The sequence below is a fragment of the Schistocerca piceifrons genome, chromosome 8 (assembly GCF_021461385.2).
Source record: "Schistocerca piceifrons isolate TAMUIC-IGC-003096 chromosome 8, iqSchPice1.1, whole genome shotgun sequence".
Lineage (NCBI taxonomy): Eukaryota > Metazoa > Arthropoda > Insecta > Orthoptera > Acrididae > Schistocerca > Schistocerca piceifrons.
In genome coordinates, this window is record NC_060145.1 from 333,796,271 (window position 1) to 333,824,128 (window position 27,858).

General features: G+C 41.8%; 1 protein-coding gene across 2 annotated transcripts in view; it reads right to left on the minus strand.

The window, feature by feature from the left end:
• LOC124711531 (phosphatidate cytidylyltransferase, photoreceptor-specific) overlaps positions 1-27,858 on the minus strand; it is a 111,100-nt gene that overhangs the window by 70,603 nt on the left and 12,639 nt on the right. Inside the window, exons 2-5 of one of the 2 annotated variants that reach the window (XM_047241659.1) lie at positions 17,726-17,762; positions 17,347-17,480; positions 17,152-17,248; positions 16,878-17,054 (exon numbers count right to left, since the gene is read on the minus strand). In XM_047241659.1, the coding sequence (XP_047097615.1) occupies positions 16,878-17,054; positions 17,152-17,208 (234 nt within the window). In that variant the 5' untranslated portion in view covers positions 17,209-17,248; positions 17,347-17,480; positions 17,726-17,762. The remainder of the gene's footprint in view (positions 1-16,877; positions 17,055-17,151; positions 17,249-17,346; positions 17,481-17,725; positions 17,763-27,858) is intronic. The other variant, XM_047241658.1, reaches the window with a different exon arrangement.

Here is a 27,858-nt window from a genome sequence, read left to right on the forward strand (position 1 = left end):
ATCCATTGGAAAAGGGTCTGCTGCTGGTAAACTGTTTTGTGGTATTATGAACTTGACATCGCCTCCAAGCAAATTTGGGTACTACTGTGAACTGGTAGGATCCTCTGTTGAAGATGTGGCTTTGAAAACCATGAAGGAAGCAGTGGAGGAATCTGTAGAAATGAACGGTGGTTCTAGGGATTTGGTAGTGGCATTAGATGGTTCCTGGCAAAAGAGGGGTCATAAATCCCTGAATGGGGTTGTAAGTGCTACTTGTGGTGATAGTGCAAAAGTGATAGATGTTGCAATATTATCAAAACATTGTAGGTGCAAAAATAAAATCAAAGGAGAGCACAGTGGAACCTGTGAGGCAAATTTTAGTGGATCAAGTGGATCAATGGAAGTGGATGGAGTGAAACAAATTTTTGAACGTCAGTTCCCAGATACAACGTTAGGTACAAATACTACCTTGGGGATGGTGACTCCAAAGGTTTCAAGACTATAGAGGAACTGAAACCATATAGAAATGAATTTGTAGTTGAAAAGTTGGAATGCATTGGGCATGTGCAAAAGCGTATGGGTGCACGGCTTCGAAGGCTCAAACGAACTTTGGGTTCAAGTACGCTCAGTGATGGAAAGACAATAGGAGGGAGAGGCAGGCTTACTGACGAGGTGATTGAACATCTACAGAGATACTATGGGTATTCTATAAGGCAAAATAGTACTAATGTTAGTGACATGCGAAAAGCAGTGTGGGCATTGTTCCTTCATACTGCCTCTTCCAATGAATACCCTCAACACAGCCTGTGCCCAAAAGATTCCGGGTGCAAATATAATGCAAAAAAGGACTATGATCACAAACACGGTTTGCCAGCAGCTGTGATAAATGCAATAAAACCAATTTTTCATGACTTAGCATAGCCAGAATTGTTACACAAATGTCTACGCGGAAAGACGCAGAATCCTAATGAGAGCGTAAACAATTTGATTTGGAAAGTGATTCCTAAAAGGGTGTTTGTAAGTATAAAAACACTGCACTTTGGCATTTATGATGCAATAGCAACCTACAACAAAGGGAACAGTGTGAAGTGTGAAGTTCTGAAGGCATTAGGATTTACAGCTGGGGTGAACACTGTACGAGCACTAAGAAATATTGACAGAGAAAGGATAAGAGGAGCAGAAAGAAGAGAAAGGCATACGAAGTATGATGGAACAACAGGCCAGAAAAGAAGACAGAAGAGGAAGCTTTTGGAGGATGAAGAAGAAGACCCTGATAATCCATCCTATAGTGCAGGAATGTATTGAGAAACTTTGATAGCCATTTTCCGTAAATTAGAATTTTTCGAATATAAGGAAGATTTTCTCAAAATCCACTCACACTAGAGAGATGAAATTTTTATACAGCACTCCTAGTGGTTAAACTTACATTGTAACACAGCCATTTGGCAATATGTTCAGTAGTTTCATTTCAGTTTAATTATAAAGCAATTATTTGTAAAAAAAATTTGGGTCATTAATAAAAAAAATAATTGGAAGGAAACTAGAAAAGATACTCCAAAATCCCTCTGTCATAACTGCAATACTAAACCACTCTATATGTACAAAAAAATTCAAATTTTTCTATTTGGTAGTTTATTCATAAATGTTCCTCAAACTTAGTGATTTTAACGTGGGCAGCATAGGCACCTCCGGCTCCCCTTAAGCTGTCTAATTTCCAGTTATTTTATTGGGCTACCAGTTTCGGTGATTTATTACACTGTCTTCAGGCCCCTGACCGATGTGTAGGAAGATTCCAACCTCGGTTCCGGTGAAAATAGTGGCCAGCATTCAAAGACTGGTATCTGTAGATTTTTGCTTGAGACAGTGATCACTTCAAACATCATCTGCTGCCCGTTATATCAGTAAGACAACACAAAATTATTTAATAGATTGCTGTGCTGATGTTATCACTGTAAAAATGATTGATTCCACTCTAAAGGAATCCAAATTTTTCACTATAATAGCACATGAGACAACTGATGTAGGCTTCTTGGAACAACTATCACAATGTCTATGATCCTTTGATGTTGAGAGTAGTGATGTACAAGAAGAATTTCTAAAATTAATTACTATTACTGATCTGATGGCTGAAAAGTTAGCAAACACCATCCTGAAGGAGGTTAAAGAAAAAAAACATTGATGTTGCTTGTTGCCAAGGACAATCCTTTGATGAGTCATGAGTATGACTGGTAAACTTAATGTAGTTCAGGCAATAACATCACAGTAATAGCCATTAGCAATTTACAGCCACTGAGGCAGCCTTAGGACCAATCTCACACTAAGCAAAGCTCGTATTCTAAGCTGTGTACAAAATGCTATGGGTATAATTGGTTCAGTGGCAAAAAACTTCATCAGGGAATATGCTCAACAATGACACTTACCAGAGGAAGAAATACAGTCATCTCTCCCAGCAGAACAGATTCACACAATGAAGAAACTATGTGAAACACACTGAGTAGAGAGGCATTATACTGTTCTGTATTTTCAAGACATTGTTCCTAGCCTAACAATTGTGCTGCAGAAACTACGTCCCATTCACAGTGGGAGCATACTGCAATGACTGCATTTTCCTTACTTCACACTGTGCATTTATCAGAATTAATTGTAAGTTTGTGTGTCCTTGCCAAAGTGCTTGGTATAATATTGCCACTTCCTCAACAACTTCAAGACAAGGAAATCAATTATTAAAAGCAATGCAACTTGTTGAGGCAGTGTGCAACAGCTTGAAAGAACTTTGTCAGGACACTATTTTACATTTCCATGCTGTCTTTAAGCGAGCAGAAAAACCTGCTGAGAAATTAGCACTGATATAAAAATTCCTAGAACAACTGCCCTACATGAGAATCGAATGAATGCCCCAGCTGAGTAACATGAGGAATACTTCAGAGTGACAATCTGTATTCCTCTTCTAGATTTTCTGTGTAATGAAGTGGCTTATAGATTCCCCAAAGCACAACACGAAGCCGTCAGTCACTTAAAGAAGCTAATACTAAAATCACTTCTGATGGGTCTAGTGTAGAAGAGTGCTGAAATATACGAAAAGGATTTTCCACATTTCACAGCTTTGTAAGTGGAACCGATGATCTGGTATCAGTTGAGGAAAAAACAAAACCTCAAGCCAACCTCTCCAGCAGAAGCTCATAAAAGTTCATCTTATGTTGTAAACATTGCAGTCCTCCTTCAGCCCCTACCCATTCTGCCCATCACTACTAGCACAGAAAAAAGATAATTTTCTGTGCTGCAATGTATAAAAATCTATCCTCGTAGCTCTGTGGCAGAAAACCAACTGAATGGCATAGCTTTGATGCACATAAACAGAACATCAAATTTACAGCAGAAGTAGTGCTAGAAGAACTCTGTCAAAAATTTAAGAGAAGACTGAACTTGCAGTATTTTTCAGAGTGCATCTTATGTTATACCTATACAAAATGTTTATTTAACTTGCTTTTGCTGAAATGAAACCAGTAAAATTTGAGTAAAACAGTTCATCAGTTGATTTAAATGTATTTCAAAGTCCTTGTTAAGATTACCTTGACCTTAACATATAGGTACCTGATCAGAGATAGGTACAGTGTGCTCTGCTGCAACACACCATTTCCCCTCCCACAAAAAAAAAAAAAAAAGATCTAAATTCACCCCTTGTTAAGATTCAGGAAAATTGTACTGCTGAATTTAGGTGTCTGCTGAAAGACTGGAATATGAAACACAATGTTCCACCGATACAAGTTTCTACAATGTTTGAAGTGAATGTACTGCAAAGATAACATGAGCCAATTTATGTACAGTGTTGTTCAAATTGATACAGACACTTTCAAGTGATTGTAAAAAGTTTGTGTTGAGGTAAGGTGTTATATCTGTGGATAATGCAACTACCTAAATTTTCTTTGTTACAGCCATCTCTAGCCACATTTCTATCAGACCAATAGACAAGGCATTTTGGGTGATATCAGGACAGCAATGTGTTGAAAATTCAGGACCACATTTAACAATGTTCCAGCTACCAAACAACCAATTTACGACTCGTTAGAGAAGTCTACGGAAAGAGGATGTCTTTGTACAGGTGGACACATCAGAGAGGCTGTGGCTGAGATCAATTCAGATACCCTGGGGTGAGTGTTGGTCAAACTGGACTATAGACTGGGTGTGTGCCATGTGACTAATGAGTCAGACTGAACATTTGAGAACACAACACAAAAAAAACTTCTCGAGTTGCTGTTTCAATACATATAATCATACAGTGCCTTACCTCAATATAAATATTGAAAGCATCTAGATCATTTTGAATAACCCAGCAGAGAAGGGGAGTATAAGAAAGGAGGGTTGCAACAGTTTGATAGTGTCATTTCTATAATAAAAAATTAATCAAAAATTATAATCATTACATACTGTTCTTGATTCAATGATTTGTTTTCTCATTGCTAGCTGAAAATACTTAATTAACAGATGCTCAAATCGGTTCAGAAGTTCACATGACAATCATCATCAAAGGGAAGAAAAACGACACAGTGCAGGTGAATGAAACACAACAGCCAGCTAGAATGACCCAGCATTACAGGATTACGGAGAAGTTATCAATATTCAATGCAGGATACTGCTTTTACCAGTGTCTTGAATTTCATTTATGTATTTACTGTTTTGCAAAAAGGGAGAAATATTAGCATTTAAAGTTCCTTTCCATCAACAATAAGGTCATCAGAGACTGATCCTAAGTTGTGAGAGGAAAAGGATGAGGAAGAAAATCAGGTACATCCTTTTCAGAAATACCATTCCAGCATATGCCTTAATTAATTTAGGGAAACGAACAAAACACTAAATCTTGATAGCTGGATAGGGATCTGAGTTTTATTCCTCCCAGCCCAGTTTCTTGGGACAGAGTGCAGTGGTAAGACACTGGATTTGCATTTATAGTACAAAACTCCTTCTGGCCTTCCAGATTTAGGTTTTCCATGTGATCCCTAGGAAGGTTAAGACAAAAGATGGAAGGGTTCCTTTGAACCAGACATAGCTGATTACCTTTGTTCCATCTCTAATGAGCTTGTCATCAACAGGTCGTTAAATACTCATCTTCTTTCCTTCTTCCAGTTTCTTAACCACTGTATCACCTTCCTCGGCAGATGTCACAGTAGTTTCAATCTGTCTACTTACATTATATTGTTTTAAAACCGATTACAACTGAGTTTATTTAAGAGGATATCATTAGAAGTGAAGTAAAAAGTCACAAACAGAAACCAACCTTAGCTTGATAAAAACCATTCTTTAACCTATCATTTCTTCTAGTGGTTCTAATTTTGCAGCATTAGGAGAGAGCCAGTCTAGAATTATGAACTGCACAACAGAAGCACAGATAAACAAACTGTGAAGCAGGCCATGGGGTGTTTTCAGAAAGCCAAGCTCATACAAATGTGCCTACAAATTCCAAGATTTTGTCAGTCGGCTCAATAAAATAATAGTGCCCTTTGGAAGCTATTATAAGTTACTGAAAAAAAAAGTTAGATAACTGAAAACTACTGTTAGGTAACAGCAAGTTTCCAGGTGTTCTACAGAGCTGCTGTTTCCGTTTTACGTGTAGTATTTTGACGACCAACCAAGCCATCTTCTTCACAAGGTACAAGTTCTACTGTTATGTACAAAGGGCATTCAAAAGGTTTTGCACAGCCGTCTCTAATTCACCCCCCCCCCCTCCCCCTCCAGGAGGAGAATGAAATTTTTATGAGCATACTTTGACATATAGTTATAAGTTGGTATATAAAAGTATTTTCTTTTATTTACAGGTGAGCCATAATGGACTGTGAAGTAGATGTCAGGTTGCGACAACGGTCTGTGATGGAGTTCCTCTTCAAGACCGACGATGACCAAGGTATATAGAAAAAGCAGGTAAGCCATTCCTGCCCCAAGCGAGTAAAAAAAAACTCCCAGACGCCCTTTGCGCGCCTTGACGTCACAGAGAGGACGCTGGAGTGCTGTGCATTCAGTGGAACACGGAAGTGGTAGTGTACATCCAATAAAAGTAATTTGTTTTGAGACAGTCATGAGCAAGGGTCGGTGTAACTGTGCCATGGCACATTGCATTAATACTGCTCGAACGACGACGGACGTTACTTATCTCGTTTTTCCCAAGGATGAGGACTTGCAACGTGAATGGATAGTGTGATGCAAATGCAAGGACAAAGTGAATGTGAAAACGGCACGTGTGTGTTCAGCTCATTTTCGGCCTGAAGATTAGGAACGGGATCTGAGCAATGAGCTTCTATGGTTATCTTCAAGAAAGAAGTTATTACCAACAGCAATCCCCTGCATAAACATTCCGAACTGGCATGGAGAAGAAATTGCAGAAAGCGGTGATGCAAACGAAAGGGTAAGATGTCTGCACATACATAACACTTTAAATAACTGAAACTGAAAAATTACCGTAATATAAACAAATTCACATAAATGCAACGCTTTTTGATGCATTACTATATTGCTTTACGGGATTGAATGACTCGCTATATTGTACAGGCAATAAATAATGTTGCTCAGGTGTATTTGCTTTTCCTTCTGGATATAATAGCTTCATTTGTCGTAGAAATAGCCGTTATTTTTATGTATTCTCGATATGTTAACTGTTTTAAAGCTATTATATAGTTCAAATGACAAAATCAACATATTTTGCATAATTTGTTTAGATTTACTTCTGTAAGAATAGCTCATACCGACCAGTTGACTTTGTAGCATAGTGGTATGGTTTCTGACTCCCATGTTGGAGGTTATTGGTTCGTATACCTGTATTTCCTCTTAAATTTCTATTTTTAAGTTTTATCAAATTAAGCTATTGTAGCACAAATAAGATGCCTATTAAACGAAACTAGATGGGTAAAGTGGAATTCAGAGGACATTGCCCATGCATTGACTTTAAGAGCTCTGTCATCTAAAGCATACACTTATTTGTGAAATTGAAAAATTCCTTTGCCATGCAGGTCAACCCTTCAGAAATGGGAAAAGGAATTTAAATGCAGCCTGGGTATTCTTGAAGATATCCTGTGTTTATTGAAAGCCAAGTCACACACTTTTACTACTCAAGAGAGATAAACAGTTCTGACACCTGACGAAATGAATGTTGATGGCCACATATGTTACGATTTGTCTGAAGACGTAGTAGTCAGACCACATTCCAATGTACAAGTTTGCATGATAAATGGGTTGTGCAAGCAGTGGAAACAACCAGTTTACTATGATTTCGACACTGTGATGACTAGTAATTTGCTTCAGAGCATCATTAAGGCAGTTGAGAAATCAGGAATCCGTGTTGTTCCTGTGACATGTGATATGGGTGGAAAAAATATAGAAGTTTGGAAGGAACTGTCTGTCGATACAGAGAGAACTTATTTCATAAATCCCGCAGATGACACCAGGAATGTATGGGTTTTCTTCAATGTACCACATCTGTTCAAGGTATTATGGAACCATTTCTTGGATACAGGCATTACGCTACCTGATGGATCCAAAATATCTAAGGCAGCTATACAGGAACTTTTAAAGCATCAAAAGAGTGCCTGGGAAACTTTTTTTCTAGGGTACACGGATTAGGTATATTTTATAACAATCCTACACCTTTTGAAGTAAGGAACAGGATATGTCTCCTTATACTGACGGGTAATGCAATTGATATTTCTTTCTCTGCGAACACGGAAAAAATGAAGAAATGTGCCACAAAGACGAAGCAGTTATGGATTCCATTGTTGTCTGGTAAATGGCAGTAGGAACAGACTACATTAACATTTGCTTCTTCTTCAAATGATTGAGTTATTTTTCATCTTAATTATCATTTATTTACTCTTTAATATGTACAAAACCTGTCATGCCTTTATTTTTGACTTGTACAGATGCGTATCGAACGAAACTGAAAGTAAAATGAATGAGTAACATGGCACTGAGTCTCTGGTGCGGCGCATTTGCCGTGTAAGCATATGGCTGCGCAGCGCTAGGGTCCTCGTCTTGACGACAAGGCCCTCCACCCAATAGCAAGTGTTTTCGCCTGAGTGGCCCCCCTCTTGCAATGACTCCACCACACCGAGTCACAGGAAGGTGCTCCATGTATATGGGGAGGACACAGAGGATCGCAGTAGTATCCAGCAGTGGTTGCAGAGGTTTAAAGAAGGTGAGTTCTCTCTACTGGACAATCCATGAAGCACGAGACCATCGATGGCAGTGAGTGACGTGAATAAGGAGACAATTGATCAAATCATCCAAAATGACAGATGTGTGACGACACGACAGCTTGTTGAAATGACTCATTTGTCAATGGGTAGTGTGGTATCACTGGTACAGTCACAGAAAAATCTGTGCACGTTGTGCGCCTACATTATTGACAAGAGAATTGAAAACAATGAGGAAGAATGTGTGCGAGAGTCTCATGAAGACCTTTAGTGAAGAGTGGAAACAGTGCTTTGACGGCGTTATTACCAAGGATGAAACAGGGCTGTTTTTGTCCAAACCTGAGAAAAAAAACCAATTCATGGAGTGGCGTCATCTGGGTTCCCCTCAGAAGAAAAAACCAAGACTTTCATGAACAGCAGGCTGAAAGGTGATGGCCTCCTTCTTCTGGGATCAGTGTGGTTCATTTTCATTGATATTTTGGAACAAGGCTTCACAATCAACCGGGATCATTACTGTTTGTCACTGGACAAGCTGCGACATGCCATCAAGACCCACAGACCACAGCTTCCCGGTCAGCTCATCAGACTACACCATGACAATGCCAAACCTCATACAGACCTTATGACACAGGAGAAAATCAGGCTAATGGGTTGGAAAATTGTTCTTCATCCTCCCTACAGTCCGGAATTGGCTCCGTCTGATTTTTACTTCTTTGGTCGTCTGAAGGCCCACCTACGCACTAAAACATTTGATAGTGAGATAGACCTTATTTCCTGTGTCAAGCGATGATGTATAAGTCAATCCCCACAATTTTACCAATGTGCATTTACATCGTGGAAATAACGCTGGGCCAGATGCGTCACAACTGATGGAGGCTACATTGAATAGGCTCAATGTATAGCTAAATGTTCCAAGTATGTTCCAAAAAATTTCATTCTCCTCTTGCAAAAAATAAAAACATTAGAGACGACTGTGCATAACTTTTTGGAACACCCTTTGTATACTTGCTACCTGGACTCAAAGCAGACTGTGATTATTTGTTGGTTTTGTGTTGCTATTTACAGCTGAGTTCAATTCCTAGTACCCACTACTATTTTGGTTTTCAGAACTTGTAATGATATTCCATGAAACACAACTTCTCTCAGTGATCTCCAACTCAGTTGGATGTAATGGTCAGCATGATTTTAATAAACCAAGTGTTGGACCCCTTTTGTTATTTAAATTAAAACCACTGTCCTTGTTTATTAGGTTTTCTTAAATACTTATTTCGACAGACACCTTCAATATGGCATCATGGAAACTTAGCATTTGCGCTACAATACTGGTCTCGTTGTATTTCATTTCATGATTATATTCAAGGCAGCGCTCTGCGACAGCTGATTTTCTTGGCTGTTTTCACTGGGTATGTGGTTGATGCTTCTTGGATCCCTCCCATCTGTTCTGATAGTCTGTCCCATGCAAGACACGACACATTCATATGGAGTGCACACGAACCCGTTTTCGGAGAACTGGGTTGTCTTTAAAATTACAAAAAATAGTTTTTATCCCAGTTGAAGAGGGTGAAATACACTGGGTGCCATGTTTCTGTACTGGTCAGCAACCTCTGCAGTTACTGGATCCCATTAACAAAGATAAGCAATTTCTGGCTTACGTTCCTCGGTCTCAGTCTCAGCCTCTATCTCGTGTATTCTTAATTTTGACTGCACTGTCCGTTCAATTCTACTATTTGAATACTCGATCCCTCAGAACATTACTTGCAATTCTATGGCATGGCTAACTTTCTCTGAAAGGAAAATTTCTTTGTGACGAATGGTGATCGCTTGAGGCATGGACCATCAAGTTTCTGGGACAGTATAAATAAGGAGGAATCTATCAAAATAAAGATGTTAGAAAACTTAATAAACAGGGATGGTGGTTTCAATTTAAATAATACTCAAGGTGCAGCACTCAGCTTATTAAAATCTTGCGGTCGATCACATCCACCAGAGTTGGAGAATGCCGAGAGAATTTATGTTTCACGCAATACCAGGATGAGCTCTGAAAAACAAAAGGGTATTAAAAAGTATAGAGGGTGATTGGGATTGAACTGTACTGTAAGCAGTGGCGTGAAACCGACAATAGATCACAGCCTGGTGAGCGTCCAGGCACTAAGTACACACAACAGCAAACTCTCAGCAGCTGAAGAGATGGCTTAGTCAGTCATTGAAATATTGTGCCTAAAATGGAAATAGTAACTTGGTAATACATACAGAACCACACTCTTAATCAACTGCACCAAAAAAATCCCGAGAGATCACAGCTGTGTAGTTATTTTCACTCTGCAATACAAAACGGAAATCTAAAAGTGGAATTTAAGGGGCAAAGGAGCAATGTAATGAGCTTAAATTGTACAATATCCCGGATAATGTTCAATCATAAAATTTTATCTGCAATTAATCAGTGCCATTACATTAGTCAATTATTTGACTGTACTTGTCAATAAAAAGTTTTAATATAAAGTAATAATTAACTGCCAGAAAGCATGATCTAACAGTGACAGACATTGGCCTGATGTACTTTAATGTTTCAAGCACACGTAATTATGTTACTATATGATCAAGTGGTCGGTTTACCACTAAGTCCCTGTACCGCTAAGTCCCTGGCTCAGGACTTACTTGCAAATTGTATTAGTGACAAATGACAAATAATTAAAAAATCCTTTAGAAATAAACAGACAAAAAAGGATTTAAATTGAAACTCACACAAGGGCAACACACATATTTTATAAATTAAGTGGCTATTGTACTTCAATTTCAAAACAGGGAATCTTGATCTACTCTCATGGCAAAACCAGAACTGAAAATACAATGAAAATGCAGGGCATTTATGTTGAACTGCTATTCCATCACATAGTTAAACATCAGAGTACTTCCATGAACTACAGACTGGAAAAAAATATCACTGCTTCAGATATACTATGCAAACACCAAATCTTAGAACCAGCAGACCTCTACTAACCTGCAAACATTATTTCCTACATTATCATTGTTGCATGAAACTACACAGCTCAGCACTAAAACCAAGAGAAATCTTGTAGAAACTTATTATTCATTATTCTGCTTGATAGTAACTGAGATTTTTATATGTAATAGGTATGAAACTAGCCAGGCTACAATACAGCGAAGGAGTACGAAGCTTTTTTTTCAACTTATGCAAGATTTCCTGTTTCGTAGGTGTAGTATACACAACTTAGTGCCTGTTAACAACACTAAAAAAGCAAATAAAGGACTAAACATTGTAGAAAAGTTCTGGTAAAATGTAAATACTTTTAAATTAAAGGAGGCCACTCATCAAAATTGATTAAGTGTTGAGTAGTAGAGAGGCACACACAAAAAGAAAGAAAAATTACTTGCTTTTTGAGTAATCCTTTTTTGAGCTAGAGGAAACCACAAATACACAAATGTATACATGCAGAAACATACGCACGCACACAGCAAATGCTTATGCCCCTAGGTGGTACTGCATGGACACACAGTACCAGTGCTGCATTTTGGCAAGTGGACGGGGTGTTGTCGGGTGGGATGGGTACAGGGGGAGGGGGGGGGGGGGGAGGAGGTGGCAGGGAGAGGGGACTGAGGATGGGTGACTAGCAGTTCAGAGGGAGGCAGCCAGTTTGCCAGCTGGTTATATGGGAGGGAGGAGTGGCAGCTGCATGCGCTAAGCCTATGATGCAGGGTTGTCAGAGACTGTTGGGCGCAGCGCACGCTGAAGGTGACATATGGGTGTGAATTGGAAGGGGGTCACAGGACAGAGGAAGGTGAAACTGTTAGGTGGAGGGTGAGAAGACAACAGGTTACTGGAGATTGAGGGAAAGATGATTATGTGAGCGAAGGATGTGTGGCAAGGATAACTCCCACTGTATAGTTCAGGAAAGCTGCTGTTGGAGGACAGCTGATTTGTTGTTTGTTTTGCTTTAGGATGCAAAAAACAACTGGGGTCTTACGCGACCAAGTCAAAACTATAGAACACAAACACCGAGATGAGTTAAATGACTACACATCAGTCCCAATTGACATAACACAAGACAGCTAAAAACAGATACATGGAATAAGGGCTAAAAGAGTCACCATACCTAAACAGAGGTCCAAATCTAAAAATTAAATGGTCTTTGCCATATTGATTTGGTGGATAAAAAGTAAAATGCAATCAACAGCCCGTGCATCATTTGCTAGAACGACTGATAAATGAGTCAGCAAATCCAAGCAGGAATGTAAGTAGTTAAAAAAATGGGCATTCCATAAAGAAAAGGCGGACAGTTAAAACTTGGACACAATGTGTACAATGTGGTGGGGTAGCACTATTTAGCATATGACGATGGCTAAAAAGGCAGTGCCCAATATGCAGCTGAGTTAAAATAATCTCCTCCTGGCGGGAGGGTTGAGAGGAGGTCGTCCAAGCCACTGGGAGAGGCTTGATAAGCCAAAGCATATTCCCATGAATGGAAGACCATTGGCGATGCCAAAGGGACACCACCTCCTAACATAACAGCAACACAGAGATCATCAGAGGGAATATATGTACTCGCAAGCTGAGGTATGAGGACTGCAACCTTGGCAGCAGCCTCGTTTCCTGGCAGACCGACATGACCAGGAACCCACAGAAACATCACACTGCATCCACCAAGAGTGAGAAAGTGACAGTTATCCCAGACCCGCTGCACTAAGGAATGGGCAGTGTACAGCACACACAGATTTTGAAGGGCACTGAGTGAGTCTGAGCAGAGGACACAATTGAGAAGGCTGTCACAGAATGTATTTCATGGACTGATACAAGGCAAAGAGCTCAGCTATAAATACTGAGGAATGTGTCAGAAGCCGATATCGAAAAACAAGGGAGCCAATGACAAAAGCACATCCGACCCCACAGTCAGTTCGAGAGTCATCAGTGTATACAAAGGTACTATCGTGAAGTTCTATGCCAGAGTCATGAAACTGAAGGCGATAGACCGAGGCTGGAGTAGTGTCCTTAGGAAGCAAATGAAGGCCAAGGTTAACATGAGCCGCTTCATGAAGCCAGTGTGGTAAAGGGTTCGCACACACTGGGACAGTTGCAGGTAGTGTGATGTTAAGCCACTGTAGCAAGTGCTGAAAGTGGATTCCAGAAGGTAACTGAGAAGAGGGACGAGCCCCATACTGACAATCCAAGGAATCATCAAAGGAGGAGGCATATGAGGGATGGCTACGCACGACAAATGGCAAGCATACCAGCTAAGGAGAAAGTCACGGCAGTAGGACAGTGCTAGTTCAGCAGCTGCAGCATACAGACTCTCAACCGTGCTGGTGTAATAGACACCCGTGGCCAAACGGAGGTCATGATGGTGGATACTGTTGAGACGGTGTAAGAAGGATGGGCACACAGACACATAAACAAAGCACACATAATTGAGTTTTGAATGGACAAGGGACCAGTAAAAGCGGAGGAGGATGATTCGATAGGCACCCCAGGAAGTATCATTGAGGACACGTAGGACACTGAGGAACCGCATACAGTCGGCTGCCAGGTAAGATACATGGAAGGACCAAGAGAGATTCCTATCAATCACGAGCCCCAGGAATTTCGTAGTTTCAGCAAACAGAAGGGCAACAGGCCCAAGATGTAGAGATCGTGGGAGAAAAAGTTTGCACCACCAGAAATTCATACGGACGGTTTTGTCAGTGGAAAAGCGAAAGCCATTGTCGATGCTCCAGGAGTAAAGACGATCAAGACAGCACTGAAGACGTCCCACGGTAAGACAGGTCCGTGGAGAACTGCAATAGATGGCAAAATCGTCAACAAAAAGGGAGTCATATATGCCTGGCAGGCAGTTTTAAATCCTCTTTGTGGGATCGAAGGACACGAATGTTCCATTGGAGGAGAGTCATGTAGGGGTGTCACCTCGGCGGCTGCTGAGTGACAGCTGGGGAAGAGTTGCTACTACAGTGCACAGAAGCAGGAAGATCGTGCTTCATGGGGTCCACAGAAGCATCAGCTTGCTTGTGCAGTCAGTCTGTGGAATCCAAGACTGAAAAACAGTTATTAGTGTTTACTGGCGACATGGAGGCCGGCCAGGCTAAGGTATCACGTGGCGACACCATGAAAGAGGATCTCCAAGATGGCGAAGGAGAAGACCGTTTGCCTTTGGTGAACTTCTTTGAGCCTTTGTGGTTAGAAGAAGACTCGGGTGTTGTTTAGTTAGAGGGACAGAGGAAGTCTTCGTGAGAGTACTACTCCTATCCTTTCCGGCCTATCAGTTGCCAGTTGTGTAGCTGGTGTCTTCACCCCTTGAGGCAAGAGTTTGACGACTTGTTGTACAGCTGGACGGAGGGATTGCGATGCTACCTAGACACTGGGTGATTTCACAGCCTAAGAGCTGAATTGGAGGTCGCATGTTTGCGTGGCCATGTCCTTCATGGAGTGAAGGGTAAGAAGAACAGAACTATAGGTACCAGATGGGAGAACATAGGGTTTTCAACTAGCCAGTTAACTTGCGAGCGACTGGGTAAGGCACCTTTTCCTTTACCCGGATCTCTTGAACAGCCCGCTCATCAAGATACCCAGGACAATCCCGAGAGGAGGCAGCATGGCTGACATTGCAGTTGATACAGCGGGGAGAAGGAGGTGGACAATCGCCCTCGTGTGCATCCCTACCACAGGTAACATATTTGGCTGGGTGTCGACAAGACGTTCTAGTGCGGTTGGAACAATGACACTGGTAGCAGCGCTTCAGGTTTGGAATGTATGTACGGCCGGACTATGATAATTTCATAGCCTGCTTTGAACTTGGGTGGAAGCACCACTCTATCAGAGGTGAGAAAGAGAGACCGAGTGGACACTAAGGAGGAATCTACCTTTTTAATTATACGATGGACGGCAAAGACATCGTGATCAGAGAGGTAAGATTGGATTTCAGCCTCGGTTAGACCGTTGAGCAGCCTGGTGCAAATTACACCACGGGAAGAATTCAAAGTTCTATGGGCTTCAACACGAATAGGGTAACCTACGTTTACGTTTTGTAGCTGTTGAGTGGGAAGATGACTGACTCATCGGGAGAAAATCCCCTACGATTGCCAGCGTTTCCCATGGTGCACTGCTTCCAACTGGGGGCACTCTCTCACAAGGGGGTGCACCTGCCTTAGGTGATTGTTCACACCTCAGGTCATATCCCCTGAACACCTGACAGAAGGACCAATCAGCAATTTGGGAAGGTTACAGCTCAGGCAATTACCCCTCCCTGGGCCTGGCCTGTACAAGGGGGTACATTAGAACCCTACCTGTCGACCCGGGGCTGGGAATTACGCATTACCCAGTCACCTGCTACGTGTCAAACGTATGGGCCAGCCTTCAGGAGCACACAAGGAGGAAGAAGAAAAAGAGGACCCTCAAACAACTAAGCAGAGGAACAAGAGTAGAAGGGAAACAATGAAAGGAAAAGGGAGCGAAAAATAAACGTGAGATTGTTCGTACATCAATGACAGAATGTAGAACAATCCCAATAACACCCCAAACATGTTCCCCAAGGGAGGGGAAAAAGAATAACAAGAGGATAGACATGCAGCACAAAAGAGAAAAAATGCTGCATCTTGATTTATTACAGGGATATGATACCGGTGGCAAGGGGATAGGGGGTGGGAGATGGACTAGGATGTTGTGTAGGTTGCGTGGGTGACAAAACGTCACTTTAGGAGATGTGAGAAGGATCTTTGGTAGGAGGTATCTCATTTCAGGGCACGATAGGAGATAATTAAAAACCCTGACAAAGGTTATGGTTAAGTTGTTTCAAGTCCAGGGTGATACTGGGTGATGAGGGGGATGCTTCTTTGTAGCTGATTCTTGGGATGGTGGTACGACTGGGGGCATGTGCGGATATGTCACAGGAAATCTGTTTGTGGGCTAGGTTTGGGGGTAGTGCCTGTATATGAAGGCCTTCACGAGACCTTCAGCTTATTTGGCAAGGGAGTTCTTGTTACTGCAGGTAAGTCATCCACAAGTGCCTAGACTATAAAGGGGGGGGGGGGGATTTTTTGACATGGAAGGGATGGCAGCTGTTGAAACGCAGGTGCCGTTGGTGGTTATTCTATTTAACATGGACAGAAGTGAGGATGGAACTATCTGAGAGGTGGTGGCCAACAACCAGGAAGGTGGGTTGAAGAGGACTGAACATGCCATCCCTCCTTGTTGCATTCATAGTCAGCAAACCCGCTGCCTCCCTCCATGCCACTAGTCATGAACTCCCATCACTCCCCATCTCCCACCTCTACACACCCTAAGCCACAGAAGCACCACAACAGTCCAGTCCATATGCCAAAAATTCAGCACTGGCACTGTGCATCCAATCCAGCTAGAGCCACAAAGGCCATAGGTAGGTAGTGTGTGTGTGTGTGTGTGTGTGTGTGTGTGTGTGAGAGAGAGAGAGAGAGAGAGAGAGAGAGAGAGAGAGAGAGAGAGAGAGAGAGAGAGAGAGAGAGAGAGAGGGGGGGGGGGGGGTGTTTACAATAGCTTGGTAAAGGATTGCTCCAAAAGCTAGCAAGTTTTCTTCCTTTTTGTGTGAGCCTATCGACATCTCAATGCTTCTCCTTATCAGTGAAAGTATTAACAAATAAGGGATTAATATGAAACATGAGTGGAATAGTAAGAAGAAAACAGCCACACCAAAAATTATATCTACGCTCTAATTACAATCAAAGCAAGAGATATATGTAACTTACCGTCCGGTTAATGACAACACCAAAGTAATCAACAAGACTCTCCCCATAGAAAAAGTAGTTAGATGTAATTAAAAAATACCAAGATAGTGATCGAAACCATGGAAGATTATGAACTCTGTACACAGCATAACCAATGTTGATAATTTCTTCGAAGCATTTCACTTGTACAAGAAGAGTCTGCAAAATAGTTAAGTAAACAGAGAAAAGTTAAACATTACAAAACATTGATATGGAGCAGCAGTAGAATTCTTAATATATACATAAATGTACTTACTGTAACCATGAGAGCAAGAGGCCCACTGTATATAAGTAGACAAAACCCAGCAATCATTACTAATGAAAATAAACCTCTTATCACCCAGTTCCGCCATCTGCAAAGCATAATAATTGTGATTAATAAAAGGACATGATGTAAAATGATGAGAAAGGGTATTTGATTATATTACATGTTTTATACAAGATTCTTCACCTGTCTGAAAGTCCACTAAGAGCAGAGTTTAGTACTTCGGGTGTTTTATCCGTTCCCTGTGGGACTATCTTTGCTACTTCTTCAACATACTTTTCTTCAGGGCTTTTATCATCTTCTGAATCAACATCTTCCTTCTGTTAAAATTTAAAATAAAAAGCATATATTGTGAAGATTAGCTCAGTACAAATACTATTTAAGATGTAACTTGGCAAGTAAGTCCTGTAGCATAAAACCTATGAACATAAAAACTTAACAACAAAATAAAGAGACTATGATTTTTCACTGTAGACAAGTCTTTTCAATAGGACTGCATCATTATTAGCTTCAATATAAGCTGTGTGCCATTAAGAATTAGTGTATGGTAAAATGTGTATCTTACTTTGAGAAAAATTTAGCAGTGGATCTTTCGCAGGCATCTGAAATTAAAATTAAAATAAGGACACTTTCTTCAGGGCATTAAATTTATTACATATCTTTGTCATTATCTGTAACTGTACTAAACATCTATCATGCATGGAATGTTTTTCTCATCTATAAATTTGCATCCAAGTACATACACACAATCCTACGAAAGCTTTATTTGAGAACAAACTTGTTCAAACTGATGACACTTTTGACTGTGCATGTCATACACGTTAGGAAGGAAGATAAGACACTCTTCTCTCCTGTCTTTCACTGAAAATCTACCTCTCCACTTCAAACATGATTACACTGTTCTCAGAACATCTAATTGCCAAAGATTAAGAACTGTTTTTCAATGTAACTAGAAAAAAGTAAACAATCTCTTTGGTGTTGTATGGATCAAAAGTCAACTACAGTGTTCAAATGGATATGCGCATCCACATCCTGAAAATAAGTGATCAAAAATGCTCTTTCCTCATACCAAAATTATACACAATGAAACTGTGTACAAAGACATGATATCATTGGCCTCCAAAGACTAGTTAAAATAAATTCATAGAAGGCAGATAACAGAACAATCATTATATGTAAAAGAAAAACTAAAAAAAGGAATCTATAAAAGATACTCAGCATAGTACACCAACTTTCAGAAAGGCAGTTATTTACTGATCGATTTTTCACAGTCAGCCTGAGGAATAAACTAAGTGTGTCCTCAACAACACCTGGCAAAGAATCTGTGAAGCCAAACAAAATTTTGTAAATTACTTACATAGACGGAAAGTTATCAATATTGTCACAGCCTGACTTCCTAGGGTGTGTTTCAATGATGAGGGACACACTGGTATCCATACAACTACATGTATACTCTGCAAATCACATTTAAGTGCCTGGCAGGGGCTTCATCAAACCACCTTCACAATTCTCTATTGTTCCAATCTCGTATAGCGCGCGGAGAGAATAAATACCTATATCTTTCCGTACAAGCTCTGATTTCCCTTATTTTATCATGGTGATCATTCCTCCTTATGTAGGCCGGTGTCAACAATATATTTTCGCATTTGGAGGAGAAAGTTGCTGATTGGAATTTCGTGAAAAGACTCCATCGCAACGAAAAAGTCTTTCTTTTAATGATTTCTAGCCTAAATCCTCTATCGTTTCTGTGACACTCTCCCCCATATTTCACGATAATACAAAACATGCTTCCTTTGTTTGAACTTTTTCAATGTACTCTGTCAGCCCCATCTGGTAAGGATCCCATATCATGCAGCAGGATTCTACAAGAGGACGGACAAGCATGGTGTCGGCAGTCTTCTTAGTAGGCCTGTTACATTTTCTAAGTGTCCTGTCAATAAAACGCAGTCTTTGGTTAGCCTTCCCCATAACATTTTCTATGTCTTCCTTCCAATTTACGTTGTTCGTAATTGTAACACCTAGGTATTTAGTTGAATTTACAGCTTTTAGATTAGACTGATTTATGGCGTATCCGAAGTTTAACGAGTTCATTTTAGCACTCAGGTGGATGACCTCACACTTTTCATTATTTAGGGTCAACTGCCACTTTTTGCATCATTCAGATATCTTTTCTAAATCGTTTTGCAGTTTGTTTTGATCTGATAACTTCATTAGTCAATAAACGACAGCATCATCTACAAACAACCGAAGACGGCTGTTCAGACTGTATCCAATATCATTTATATAGATAAGGAACAGCAAAGGGCCTATAACACTACCTTGGGGAACGCCAGAAATCACTTCTGTTTTACTCAATGACTTTCCTTCAAGCGCTACGAACTGTGACCTCTCTGACAGGAAATCACAAATCCAGTCACATAACTGAGACGATATTCCGTAAGCATGCAATTTCACTACGAGCCACTTGTGTGGTACCGTGTCAAAAACCTGCTGGAAATCCAGAAATACGGACTCAGTCTGAAATCCCTTGTCAATAGCACTCAACATTTCATGTGAATAAAGTGCTAGTTGTGTTTCACAGAACGATGTTTTCTAAACCCATGTTGATTGTGTGTCAATAGACCATTTTCTTTGAGGCAATTCCTGCTGCATATTGACGTTAACGATATGGGCCTGTAATTTAGTGGATTACTCCTACTACCTTTCTTGAATATTGGTGTGACCTGTGCAACTTTCCAGTCTTTGGGTACGGATCTTTCATTGAGCAAATGATTGTATACGATTGTTAAGTATGGAGCTAATTCATCAGCATACTCAGAAAGGAACCTTATTGGTATACAGTCTGGACCACAAAACTTGCTTTTATTAAGTTTCACTACTCCGAGGATATTTACTACAAGGTTACTCATGTTGGCAGCTGTTCTCGATTCGAATTCTGGAATATTTACTTCGTCTTCTTTTGTGAAGGCATTTCGGAAGGCTGTATTTAGTAACTCTGCTTTGGTAGCACTGTCTGTGATAGTATCTCCATTGCTATCATGCAGATAAGGCACTGATTGTTTCTTGCCACTAACATACTTCACAAACGACCAGTATCTCTTTGGATTTTCTGCCAGGTTTCAAAACAAAGTTTCGTTGTGGAGACTGTTATAAGCATCTTGCATTGAAGTCCGCGCAAAATTTCAAGCTTCTGTAAAAGATCACCAATCTTGGGGAATTTGCATCTGTTTAAATTTGGCATGTTTGTTTAGTTGTTTCTGCAACAGTGTTCTAACCTGTTTTGTGTACCAAGGAGGATCAGCTCCGTCATTTGTTAAATTATTTGGTATAAATCTCTCAATTGCTGCTGATATTATTTCTTTAAATTTAAGCCACATCTGGTCTACACTTGGTTGGTTGGTTGGTTTAAAGGCGGGAGGAGGGACCAAACTACACGGTCATCAGTCCCTTGTTCCTAATAGAACAGGGCCACAAGTTTGAGTATAAAGCGAACAAAACATATAACACAAAACGGAAAGAAAGGAAAAGCCACAAGACGCTAGAAACAGAAGAGAGTAAAACATGAAAGCAGATTATAGTGGCTGGCCAACCAGAAGAATAAAAAGGGAAAGCCAGCCACTCTGCACCACATTAAAACCTCCATCCTAAAAGCACTAGGGCGGAAGACACAGAGGGACAAGGGGCATGCGCTAAAACCTACATAGAAGTATAAAACCCACTCTCATGGATAAAAAGTAAAACTAAAGCTGCTGTGGAGACATTGTCGCCCAACACCGAAGGCAGAGTGCTGGGAAAGTTAAAAGTCTGCCACAGAGCGGATAAAAGTGGGCAGTCCAGTAAGAGGTGGACAACTGTCATTTGGGAGCTACAGCGACACTGAGGTGGGTCCTCGTGACAGAGTAGGTATCCATGGGTTAGCCACGTATGGCCAATGTGGAGGCGGCAGAGGACAACTGATTCCCTGCGAGAGGTCCGCATGGAAGACTTCCACACATTCATAGTTTCCTTAATGACACACAGTTTGTTATGCGTGCTGTTATGCCATTCCATCTCCCAAAGCTGGAAAACCATGCGGTGTAAGATAGCTTGCAGGTCAGCTTAGGAGATGCTTGTTTCCAGATGCGGTTTCCACGTCGCCAGTTTGGCCAGCCTGTTGGCAAGTTCATTGCCGGGAACTGCAACGTGTCCTGCGGTCCATACAAACACCACGGAGCGGCGTGCCTGTTCCAGGGCATAGATCGACTCCTGAATGGACGCTGCCAGAGGGTGACGAGGGTAGCACTGGTCGATACCTTGTAGGCTGCTCAATGAGTCCGTACATAGGAGAAATGACTCGCCAGGGCATGAGCAGATGTACTCAAGAGCATGAGATATGGCTGCCAGTTCTGCAGTGAAAACACTGCAGCCAACTGGCAAGGAGTGGATATGTCCTTCATGAACATATGCAAAGCCTATGCGACCATCAGCCACTGAGAAGTCGGTGTAAACCACTTCAGAGTCCCGGAACACATCAAGAATCGAGAGGAAGTGAAAGCACAGAGCGGCGGGGTTAACGGAGTCCTTAGGGCCATGCAAAAGGTCCAGACAAAGCTGCAGCCGAGGCGTGCACCATGGAGGCGTATGTGAATGGGCTGCAAGCCCAAGGGAAGGTCAAGGGAAGGACTCCAGTTAGGAGAGAAGGGACCGCATGCGAACCACAATCGTCAGCCTCTATCTGGGCTGCAGATGCGGGAGATGGACTGACATGGGCGGGAAAAGCAGGCGGTTATTCGGATGTGCAGGGGAACTTTGAATGCGTGCTGTGTAACTGGCGAGCAGTTGCGCACGTCTGATCTGCAGTGGAGGGACACCAGCCTCCACCAGTATGCTGGTCACCGACTCATCCTAAAAGCTCCTGTCGCCAATCGAACCCCACAGTGGTGCACAGGGTAGAGTAAATGCAATGCTGCCGGGGGAGCTCCCACTCTGTAAATAGGGCATTATAGGATTCACTGCAGCATGTAGTGAATGAGAGGGCGTTCCGTTCTAGCCGCCGTTTGAGTGTGCGAAACGCTGGGGGGTGATTCTCGGACGCATAGGCTCAAGCAAAGTGCTCAGCAAAGTGCTCGGCAATCGTGTTTGCGTCGGTACATAGCTCGCCATTTATGGTAACACCAGGGCCAGCTGTTGGGGCCTGGTACCCGAAAAGACGTTTGATCTTTGCCCAGACTTGGGAAGGTGCCGTGTGGCACCCAATGGTGGAGACGTATCTCTCCCTTACCAATTCATGATAAGGTAGCGAGCACGGGTACGAAGCCGTTTAAAGGCTAAGAGGTGCTCCAGGAAGGGTGTCGCTTATGCTGCTGTAGAGCTCGCCGACGCTCCTTAATTGCTTCAGCGACTTACGGTGACCACCAAGGGACTGCCTTACGCCTTGGGCACCCTAAAGAGAGAGGGATCACATTTTCTGCAGCAGAAATAACTGTGCTGGTCACCTGCTCAACCATCACATTGATGTTACCGTGTGGGGGAGCTTCAGCTGTGACACCAGAGGTGAAAGTTCCCCAGTACGCCTTGTTCAAAGCCCATCTGGACAGACATCCATGTGCCTGATGCTGGAGTAGTGACAGCAAGATGGGGAAGTGGTCACTACAACAAAGGTCGTCATGTGCTCTCCAGTGGATAGATGGGAGAAGTCCTGGGCTGCAAATTGATAAATCAATGGCCAAGTAACTACCATGAGTCACACTGTACTGTGTGGCAGCCCCAGTATTTAAAAGGCAGAGGTCAAATCGTGACAGTAAAGTTTCGATATCTCTGCCTTGGCCAGTAAGTATGGTACCACCCCACAAGGTGTTATGGGCATTAAAATCTCCTAGAAGTAGGAAAGGTTTAGGGAGATGATCAATCACTGCAGCTAATACATTCAGGGGTAGTGCACCATCTGGAGGAAGATATACATTGCAGACAATTATTTCCTGCATTGACAGCCACAGCTTCAAGAGGGGTTTGAAGGGGCACATGTTCACTACAGACCGAGTTTAGGACATAAACGCAATCTCCACCTGACACACTATTATAGTCACTACGGTTCCTGTAATATCCCTTATAGCCATGGAGGGCAGGGGTCCGCATTGCTGGGAACCAGGTTTCCTAGAGGGCAATGCAGATAGCCGGTGTAAAGCTTAACAGTTGCCGCAGGTCAGCCAGGCGGTGGAAAAAACCACTGCAATTCTACTGGAGGATGACATTGTGAGACTGGGAAAGCATGGAACATTCACTAAGGCAGTTTACGCCTCAGAGTCACCTGCTGCCACCAATTTATTGCCTGAGCAGTCTATATCCATTGTGTCTGAGGGTCTGGCGAGATCGAGATCTACATCTACATACATACTCCACAATCCACCATACCGTGCATGACGGAGGGTACCTCATACCACAACTAGCATCATCTCTCCCTGTTCCACTCCCAAACAGAACGAGGGAAAAATGACTGCCTATATGCCTCTGTATGAGCCCTAATCTCTCTTATCTTTGTGGTCTTTCTGCGAAATATAAGGTGGCGGCAGTAAAACTGTACTGTAGTCAGCCTCAAATGCTGGTTCTCTAAATTTCCTCAGTAGCGATTCACGAAAAGACCACCACCTTTCCTCCACAGACTCCCACCTGAGTTCCTGAAGCATTTCCGTAGCACTCGCGTGATGATCAAACCTACCAGTAACAAATCTAGCAGCCCACCTCCGAATTGCTTCTATGTCCTCCCTCAATCCGTCCTGATAGGGATCCCAAATGCTCAAGCAGTACTGAAGAATAGGTCGTATTAGTGTTTTATAAGTGGCCTCCTTTACAGAAGAACCACATCTTCCTAAAATTCTACCAACGAACCGAAGACAACTATCCACCTCCCCACAACTGCCATTACACACTTGTCCCACTTCAAATCGCTCTGCAATGTTACGCCCAAATATTTAATTGATGTGACTGCGTCAAGCGCTACACTACTAATGGAGTATTCAAACATTACAGAATTCTTTTTCCTATTCATCTGCATTAATTTACATTTATCTATATTTAGAGTTAGCTGCCATTCTTTACACAAATCCTGTCCAAGTCATCTTGTATCCTCCTACAGTCACTCAATGATGACACCTTCCCGTACACCACAGCATCATAATCAGCAAACAGCCGCACATTGCTATCCACCCTATCCAAAAGATCATTTATGTAGTTTCATGTGCCAAGCGTCTGCTCTGGTACCACCTGCTCCAATCAGGGGCTCGCCTTGGGGTACCACCCAGCCATGGTAATGACTGCCTGGCATGAAGGCCATTGCTGGGAGTTCCAATAGCCTGAAAAGATAGGCAACCACTCCTAGGCTTACTCGAGGCATTCACAGCACAGGTAGTACCAGCAGTGTGATTCCTGTAGTGTCAGGGAGCTCAGCCAGATTAGTTCATAACAATCATGTCACATGGACTGGCTACCAAGCTGGTGACCTAGCAAGGATACAATAGGGTTATGGCAGGGAAGGAGGGGGTGGGGGAAAAGGGGAGAGGGGAGAGGGAGAGGAGGGAGAGAGGGACCCATGACAGAGATGATGCAAGGGAGGGAGTAGTTCTCCACTTGGCTCAAACCACAGATTTCAGATTTAGAGGTGGCTGTCAAAGTCCTAAGGGGGACAAAAAAGAAAATCTGAAAAGGAGGAAGAAAAGCAAACAAACCAAAACTGTAAGACAAAATGAAGTCAGAAGGATAGCTGGGCTGACATAAATAAGAAAGGAAGGAGCAACAGGAAAGGATTAGGGGCAGGCAGGAAGAAGGAAGGGGAAGGTAAAGCAGATGGAAAAGAAGAAAGGCTGCAATAGCTCAGGGACCTTGCGCACCACACACATGCCCACAAGAGAGCTGTGAAGCCCCATGGGACACTCTCCTGCCTGGTTTATTCTTATAACACTGTGTACTTAAAGGCAATATCAATAAAATTGACTAACCGTTTATATGCATTAAATACATGAGTAGAATCACTTTAACATTACATTGAACGCCTTTTCAACAATCATGCATCTTAAATGAGAAAGAGAGAGAGAGAGAGAGAGAGAGAGAGAGAGAATGTACACTGGGAGACTAACATTGTATGGAAGTGAACTGTGGATTGGGGGAAAATGAAAAAAAGATGAGAACTGAAAGGTTTGAGACATGAGTTGCAGAAGGATGTTGAATACTGAAGTGGACTCAAAATACATGTGGAGGTTCTCTGTAAAATCAATTAAGAAAGAACTGTGATGAAAACACTGGCTGTATAAGAAATGAGAAGGTTCACTGTAAAAGAAATTAGTAAAGGGATGTGTTGGAAATGCTAATTACAAAAAGGGACAAGGTGATAGGACAATGTTGAGACAACTGGGAACAATTTCCATGTTGCTACAGGGAATTGTCAAAGGGCAAAAATTGTAGGAAAAAAACAGATTGAAGTATATAAAACACATAATTTATTAGAAAGCTGGGTGTTGAGTTCTACTCTGAGACAATTTGATTGCAATGCGTAGTGAAATCGTGGTGGGCTATGCCAATCAGAAGACTGGTACGAAAAGAAAAACTTCTTTGAGAGTTGATTTGATGCGCTATTCCTCTGGCAATGTCTGTTATAAAACGATTTAGTTAAATGACCCTGAATTGAACTTTAAAACAATTTTCGCTACGCTCCTCTCTCCTAGCAAGATCTGACAAATGAAAGTTGTATGTAGCACTTTTAAGGTTGTCCAAGATACAGATCTTCAAATTTTGCCTTAATATACTTTTTAATTCCTATTCTAGCTGACCATGAAATTCATCTTTCACACCATCCTCATAAACTCCTGTAGGTGCATACAAACATACAAGAGTGATGTTGAAGAAACAGATCTTCATTTTCATTCTCAAAGTGCATGTCCTTTCATTTACAGGGTTAAAATTCAGAGCTGCTGCTTTATGTTTACAGTCTACAAGAAATTCTGTGCCACCAACTGCAACACTCTCCCCTCCATTACACAGAATTATGTAGTTGCCACTTTTTAGGATACTGCCTCCTTTCCACCTGACCTATTGAGTTGCTGCAAGACATATGCTGTTTTCCTCCGTCTCTTGTTTGAGTCCACATACAGTTCTTGATCTGTTCAAAGTTCTCACATTCCAACTAGCAAAGTATATATTTTTCCATTTGCATTGTCCTCTTCCTTGAACGAGCTGTTCATCAACATCATCAATCCAGCTGTTTCTGTATTCGAGTTTCGTAAAAAAAAAATTTCCAATACAGGGCTGTCAGACCCATGATCGACCCCCCAACATGGAAGACCAGGATTTGTATCCGGTTTAATCCTTTAGGGAAAATGTCTCTAGAACCCTCCATGTCCTATGTTGTGCAACACACTATGTCTGGCTCCTCTGATGAGACCATTTCAGTTTGGGTGACCCTGTTGGTACCTGTGCTACTGCGGGCACAGCCCTAGACTTCATTGGAACACACAAGCCCTCCTGTCTGGCACTGGACATGCCTTTGACATGGCGGTGTCTCTCGAGACACGATGCCTCATCGCCAAAGACGTATGTGGCTCATTTCTGTAAATATTAGTTATTTTCTTGTTAGTTGCATTTCAAATCACTCTCCTAAAATCACTGTTAATAAATATTGTGTAACACTTTTCATTACATAATATGCTTTTTAACATGTGCTCCACAGCTTCAATAAGACATTTTAAATAAAGCACCAAAGCCTGTTATTAAATGAAACTTTATTTTGCTTTGACTAGTGTCAACATTTCATCATCATCTGCCAGATTTTACAGATGAAAAATGGTATAAAACAAATCTGCACCTACATATTTACTCAAAAGCAACCATATGGTCAATGACAGAGGATACCTTGTGTGACTACTAGTCATTCCCTTTCCTGTTCCACTCGCAAATGGAGCGAGGAAAAAACAACTGTCTAGATGCCTTCATCTATCTATCTATATCCGGACCCTGCTCCAGCTGCTGCCGGGTCTGGGTGCTGATGAGGCCTGTCCATTTGGCTCGGGCCTCCCACCACTTCATGCCTTCATACAAGACCTAATTTACCTTCTCTTGTCTTAGTGGTCCTCATGCAAAATGTACATTGGAATCAGTAGAATTATTCGGCAGTCAAGCGTAAATGCCGGTGCTCTAAATTTTCTCAATAGTGCTTCATGGAAAAAAATGTCTTTTCTCCAGTGATTCCCATTTCAGTTCATGAAGCATTTCAGTTCATGAAGCATCTCCGCAATACTTGCATGATGATCAAAACTACCGATAACAAATCTAGCAGCACACTTCTGAATTACTTAATGATGTCTTCCTATCAGACACCCTGCTGAGGATTCCAAACATTCAAGGAATGCTCAAGAATGGATCACATTAGTTTATTATAGGCAGACTCCTCTATAGATGAGCTACACTTCCCTAAATTCTCCCAGTTAACCAAAGACAATCATTTGTCTTCCCTACTACCAACTCCATCTGCTCACTTAATTTATTATCGCTTCACAGCATTGCACACAGATATTTAGTTCATGTGATCATGTCAAACACTGTACCATTAATACTGTATGCAAACATTGTAGGATTGTCTTTTCTAGTCATCTGTATTTTTCTACATTTAGAGCATGCAGCCTTTCATCACTCCAAAACAGAAATTCTGTCTAAGTCAGCATGGATCTTTCTATG